This window comes from Mya arenaria, chromosome 1, assembly GCF_026914265.1.
Source record: "Mya arenaria isolate MELC-2E11 chromosome 1, ASM2691426v1".
In the NCBI taxonomy this organism is placed as follows: Eukaryota; Metazoa; Mollusca; class Bivalvia; order Myida; family Myidae; genus Mya; species Mya arenaria.
This window is the reverse complement of record NC_069122.1, coordinates 19,408,706-19,415,157: the sequence shown is the minus strand read 5'-3', so window position 1 is coordinate 19,415,157 and position 6,452 is coordinate 19,408,706. Positions and strand designations below refer to the sequence as shown.

The window sequence follows — 6,452 nt, the reverse complement described above, 5'->3', positions numbered from 1 at the left end:
GAAAAGAGCAATTTTTTGCGTAAATATCTGCAAACCAATGCTATAAGATTGCTGACAAAAAATCAGATCGTAGATTTTCATATTTCTGTTCGAAAATTCATGTTTTATGGCTTAAACCGTTACTAACGGTTTAAGAAAAGTGCATAAAACTTCAATTTTTGAAGATAAAAATCTGCGATCTTTTTTGTCAGCAGTCTTATATAACTGGTTTCCATAGATTTTCGCAAAAATTGGCTCGTTCCAAGACAAAAAATTAAAAAAAGTTGTCAAAACGTTCAATCTGTGAGAGTGCAGCTTTAAATAGATATTAGCACGAGAGCTCTTATTTAATGCATGTGATGATGTTGCATTTATGTAACTAGATTTTTGTTCACATTTCACAAGAATATTTTTTATGTCTGGCTCTGTAAAACGTGAACGAGTTCCTTTAAAATCACTTTAACGCACAACACATTTATAAGTATGTCAACAAATAATACTCTATTTACAGTAATAATGTACCATAAAATCACTATAATTTGTAAGGCATATAAGAACAGATCAAAATTGTATATACAACAACAGTACACTTTATAATGAGTATGACTTACAAGTCATATAGAGGGTACTTGTCTGTTTCAGTCTACGAAACTAATATCTGTTACCGAGTGAACACCTTAATATTTGCTCTGGTGTTCACGTGATGAACTGTATTGAACTCTTACACTGAAACAAACACCTTTTCATCTTATTTCATGATTATCATTCATTACAAATAAAACAAAAATGATCTTTACTTTGAAAATGTCGCCAAATGTTAGCCAAATGATGTCACATCGGAAATGACGTAAATTCACAATTGCCTTTTGATAAACCTCTGTAAACAATGACAAACATTATAAATATTAATATCAACATATTTTTGTCATAAATTCGCAACTTGAATCGTCTTTTAAGATCTTCTAATCGATAGCAGGTTTCTACTTTTGACAATTAACTTGTACACCACTAAAAGAAACACATAACTGTCATTCATTTCCGCTGACTAAAGGGGTTGGAGCGTCAGCGTTGATCCTATTTTGAACACGTTGGAATTAAAGTACCTTAGAATTTCATTTCACTTTGATTTCTTGCCTCCCAAGTTTTTGAAAAACCTTCGTACTTTCTGAAAGCGCGTCATCTTAGCTTTCTTCCCGGTGTCGGAGCCTTAAATAAAAAACATCTGTATTCAAACATAGATTGATGATGAAAATCAGTATGGTGAACTTGTTGAGAAGAACTAGTTTTCGAATGTGGCATAGCAGTTATACAAAGTATACATGCAAAAAAACAATACAAGAAAAAGAAACGTCGTCATCATCATCATCATCATCATCATCATCATCATCATCATCATCATCCAACAACAACAACAACAACAACAACAACAAGCGCGATCATTATCTACTTCCATAATATCGTACCCCTAGCTGGAATGATATTTTAAATAATGGTATTTTCATCAATTTAATAATTCTCATTTATTTTTTTTTAAAAATTATTCAGCATTTATTTTGTTGTTAAAATTGGACCACGGCTACTTACTGTCGGAGCAAGGGGCATCGTTCCCAGCTGCAGCTACGGTCACGTCCGGTTCCACGGACGCTGAAATATATAAAAACCTACAACAACAAGTCATGAGAACAGGTAAACAAAGAGTTTCTGCATCATTAGGCGTAACAAAACTAAATTGCTTATTTCCGATTTTACGGCCAAAATGATATCGGGTAGATAGGACGGGATTTATTTGAGCGAAGTTGTGTCCACTATTATTTTCACAACAAACAAAGCCGTGATTTGGTCTGAGTCCATAAAAGCTTATTTAACACACAATGAACTACACCAAATGTTTCCTTAAAGAAGAATAAGAGAGAAAAATAACGGTCACACAATTTAAGACGGTTGTCACCTATCAAAAATCGGTTGGGTGCAAACAATCGAGTAGATCGGGAACCGGAAACAAACATCTATTTTGGTAACGCCTTATAAAGCAATCAAAAGCTGCTTTCGATTCGAAGTAATTTATCATCATCATCATCATCATCATCATCATCATCATCATCATCATCATCATCATCAACAACAACAACAACAACAACAAACGCGATCATTATCTACTTCCATAATATCGTACCCCTAGCTGGAATGATATTTTAAATAATGGTATTTTCATCAATTTAATAATTCTCATTTATTTAAAAACAAAATATTCAGCATTTATTTTGTTGTTAAAATTGGACCACGGCTACTTACTGTCGGAGCAAGGGGCATCGTTCCCAGCTGCAGCTACTGTCACGTCCGGTTCCACGGACGCTGAAATATATAAAAACCTACAACAACATGTCATGAGAACAGGTAAACAAAGAGTTTCTGCATCATTAGGCGTAACAAAACTAAATTGCTTATTTCCGATTTTACGGCCAAAATGATATCGTGTAGATAGGACGGGATTTATTTGAGCGAAGTTGTGTCCACTATTATTTTCACAACAAACAAAGCCGTGATTTGGTCTGAGTCCATAAAAGCTTATTTAACACACAACGAACTACACAAAATGTTTCCTTAAAGAAGAATAAGAGAGAAAAATAAAGGTCACACAATTTAAGACGGTTGTCACCTATCAAGAATCGGTTGGGTGCAAAAAATCGAGGAGATCGGGAACCGGAAACAAACATCTATTTTGGTAACGCCTTATAAAACAATCAAAAGCTGCTTTCGATTCGAAGTAATTCATCATCATCATCATCATCATCATCATCATCATCATCATCATCATCACCACCACCAACACCACCACCACCACCATCACCACCATCATCATCATCATCATCATCATCATCATCATCATCATCATCATCATCATCATCATCATCGTCACCATCATCATCATCATCATCATCATCATCATCATCATCATCATCATCATCATCATCATTATTATTATTATTATTAATATCATCATAATCGACAACAACATACTCAACAGCAACACCACCACCACCACCAACAACATTAACAACAACATCCTCCAGCAAGAACATTATCACCAATCTTCAGATCGTATTATAAGCTGAAGTGCTTTTTAAAATAATGATAGTTTATTACTTATTATTTTCCACTTACTGACGGAGTACGGGCCATGGATGGACATCTCCGGTTCACCATTAACTTCATCGCCGTTGTCGTCCCCATGTAACACTAAATATTAAAATTATACAAACAAGTCTAAACTGGCAATACACTTATTTATCACATGCTATACTTGTACAAAAATGTTAAAAGTGAAATGTTTATGTTGTGAGTCTACCTGGAAGTCGTCTCAGTATTATTTTACTTATTATCGGAATTAAAACGATCGGATATATATATCTTGTATTGAATTATTCCTGGTTCTACATTTCTGGAATACATGTAGCCCGGGAAGTGTTATTGCTTTGTCAGTTTGTAGTACTCGGCTCATCATAAAAAAAGGATAAATTTTACCTGACTTAGATAATAATTACTGGCAATATTATTGCTTTAAAAAATCAAATTCCTTTGTTTAAATTTAGATTATTAGATTGTGAATACTCTACGATTACTTGAAATCGGCCTATATTTCAATCCAAGCCTTCATCTCAGTCCCGGCCTATATCAAAATCTCGGCCTATATTTAAATCCCGGTATATATCTCAATCCCGGCCAATTCACGGCCTATCTCTAATACTTGCCTATATCCCAATTCCGGCCTTTATCTTTATCCTAGCCTATTTCCCAATCTCGGCCCTTTTCCCATTACCGGCATATACTCAAATACAGGCCGAAATCCGAATCCCGGGTTATATATCAATGACTTTATCTCAATCCAAGCCTATATCCCGATCCCGTCCTTATCTCAATACCGACCTTAATCCCTATCCTGGCCTACATGTTTATCCTTAACCCGGCCTATATCCCAGTCCCAGCCTTATATTATCTTAATCTCGGGCAAATTTCTAATCACGGCATCTATCCCAACCCCGGTATATATCCAAATATTGGCCTTTATCTCAATACCGGCCTACATCCCAATACTGGCCTTTTTCCAAATACCGGTATATATCATAATCAAAGCCTCTATCCCAATCCCGACCTGTATCCAAATACCGGTCTATATCCCAATACCGACCTGTATCCAAATACCGGGCTATAACCCATTACCGGCCTATATCCAAATCCCAGCCTATATCCAAATACCGGGCTATATCCCATTACCGGCCTATATCCCAATCCCGGCCTATATCCAAATTCCGGCCTATTTCCCAATCACGGCCTCTATCCCTACCCCGGTACATATCCAATTATTGGCCTATATCACAATACCGGCATACCCTCTAATACCGGCCTTTTTCCAAATACATATCATAATCCCAGCCTCCATCCCAATCCCGACCTGTATCCAAATACTGGGCTATATCCTATTACCGACCTATATCCCAATACCGGCGTTTATCCCAATCCCGGCCTATTTCCAAATACAGGGCTATATGCCAACACCTGCCTACACCCCAATCCTGGCCCATATCCCAATCCCGGCCTATATCCAAATACAGGGCTATATACCAACACCTGCCTACACCCCAATCCCGGCATACACCCCAATACAGGCAAGTACATTCTAATTGCGTACAAGTAGAAAGTGTACAATTGCAATTTTACAATAAATACGTGCTGCTTACATAATAGTATTATTAAAAAATATGAATATATGTCACGGGGTGAAATTGCGTCATCTGCTGCATGTATTGGTTTGGGGTCCAGGGCAATTTAAAAAAAAAAACATTTATTAAATCAGGTGTATTTAAAAGCGGCCAGTAATGAGGTGAATCTTTTTAATTTGGTGACTAATTTCATATGTAATTATATCTTTGAAAACGTTTTGATTTGTTCTTTCTACCTGGACATGAGTGAGGTATCAATGATCGTACAGGCCAACTATTTATAAGATCGGTATTCAGTTCAGAAATTAAAGAAAAACATCCCAAAATGGGTGATTTGAGATTCCTGACCAGTCACCTATCTTATTTTTCTGAGCGCTAAAAACCTACCCAGCTCGGATGTTAATCATATAATCAGTTTGGTGTGGCCGTATTCGTAGATCACACTAGCAACTTAATGAATACTCATTAAAACTACTTGTACCTCAAACTTTTATATACGAACAGAAACCAGTAGTACCATGCAATAATAACTTCAGGGCAAATTTCAGCGCAACTCAAAAAAATACATGCTTCTTCTTGCACGGTCATTTGGACATTATGGTGACAACTGTTACTGCACCAGCAACCAACTACCCCCGTGTTTTAAGGTATACATAACTCGTGATTCGCGCTCGTGTATAATTGCTTCAACGGTTGTAATTAGTGAAGTAACTTTTAGTTATAAGATATATATGGTTTATACACTGTAACTCCTAATAGGAAAAACACGACTTGCAATTAAAAGCCCGACATGGGCATTTTATTTTCGTTTATTCACATTGGCAGCGTTTATCGTATGGTTTATTTAAATAACTCAAATAAATGTAAGTTATCAGTTAATCATAGAACGATTATTACGTCATAATGTTTAAATACATACTTATAGTTAAACAACTTCGGCACATTTATTACAGTTTTTCAGTTAGAATAACATATATAGAAATATAATACATACTAAAATGAACTAGAAATGTAATTTGATTTGTTTTCTATTTTGATAACAACAGATTGAAATGATTTTCAAATCGAAATAAAAATGCTTTGATAAAGAAAATTTTAATATTAGCTGGACATATTTTGTATCATGTTCATCATTTATATATTTAATTATAAATATGTCACCTACCTTTTACATTCACGTTGAACGCAATGTTCCAATGATCGAATATCACTATTTTGAGGGCGGGTAAGTTCTCCATCTCCACCTTCAACTGTCTCACGTCCTCATTTGGCTCTATTGTACAACCCAGTAACCTACATTCCACAGAATGTCCCGACTGTATCACCGTAGTAACGAGACGTCTGAACGCTTCTGCTGACATGGTCATCCTGTATAATGTAATGTGTGTTGTATAGTCAGTTGAGGGGGGCTGTACAGCAACCATCTGAAGAGCACGTTGGTTCTCCATCTCCACCTTCAGCTGTCTCACGTCCTCATTTGGCTTTATTGTACAATGCTTTAACGTACAGTTCACAGAATGTACCGACTGTATCACCATAGTAACGAGATGTCTGAACGCTTCTGCTGACATGGTCACCCTGTTTAATCTAATGTCTGTTGTATAGTCAGTTGAGGTGGGCTGTACAGCAACCATCTGAAGAGCGCGTTGGTTCTCCATCTCCACCTTCAGCTGTCTCACGTCCTCATTTGGCTCTATTGTACAACCCTGTAACAAACATTCCACAGAATGTCCCGACTGTATCACCGTAGTAACG

The 6,452-nt window shown here is 36.4% G+C and overlaps 2 protein-coding genes across 3 annotated transcripts in view; both read right to left on the bottom strand.

Moving 5' to 3' along the window:
- Window positions 1-271: 271 nt before the first annotated feature.
- Window positions 272-6,107, bottom strand: LOC128240350 (uncharacterized). Of its 2 annotated transcripts, XM_052956969.1 has the most exons (5): window positions 5,863-6,086; window positions 3,142-3,216; window positions 2,272-2,331; window positions 1,564-1,623; window positions 272-1,185 (listed from the first exon to the last, which is right to left on the bottom strand). In XM_052956969.1, the coding sequence occupies exons 1-5, from the start codon at window positions 6,062-6,064 to the stop codon at window positions 1,097-1,099; spliced, it is 486 nt and encodes a 161-aa protein (XP_052812929.1). In that variant the 5' UTR covers window positions 6,065-6,086; the 3' UTR covers window positions 272-1,096. The 2 variants fall into 2 exon arrangements, with proteins under 2 accessions (XP_052812929.1, XP_052812938.1); XM_052956978.1 differs by lacking the exon at window positions 1,564-1,623 and having other exon boundaries at window positions 5,863-6,107.
- Window positions 6,093-6,452, bottom strand: part of LOC128225318 (uncharacterized) — a 26,510-nt gene continuing 26,150 nt past the window's right edge. Inside the window, exons 5-6 of the mRNA XM_052935387.1 lie at window positions 6,205-6,452; window positions 6,093-6,121 (exon numbers count right to left, since the gene is read on the bottom strand). The exon at window positions 6,205-6,452 is cut by the window's right edge and continues 914 nt beyond it. Coding sequence (XP_052791347.1) covers window positions 6,093-6,121; window positions 6,205-6,452 — 277 coding nt within the window. The remainder of the gene's footprint in view (window positions 6,122-6,204) is intronic.

Coding starts and splice junctions, on each gene's coding strand:
- LOC128240350 (XM_052956969.1), bottom strand. CDS start 6,064: ATGACCATGTCAGCAGAAGCGTTCAGACGTCTCGTTACTACGGTGATA. Junction 3,217..5,862: donor GTTCAACGTGAATGTAAAAG/GTAGGTGACATA, acceptor TTTAATATTTAG/TGTTACATGGGGACGACAAC. Junction 1,624..2,271: donor CGATGCCCCTTGCTCCGACA/GTAAGTAGCCGT, acceptor TATATATTTCAG/CGTCCGTGGAACCGGACGTG.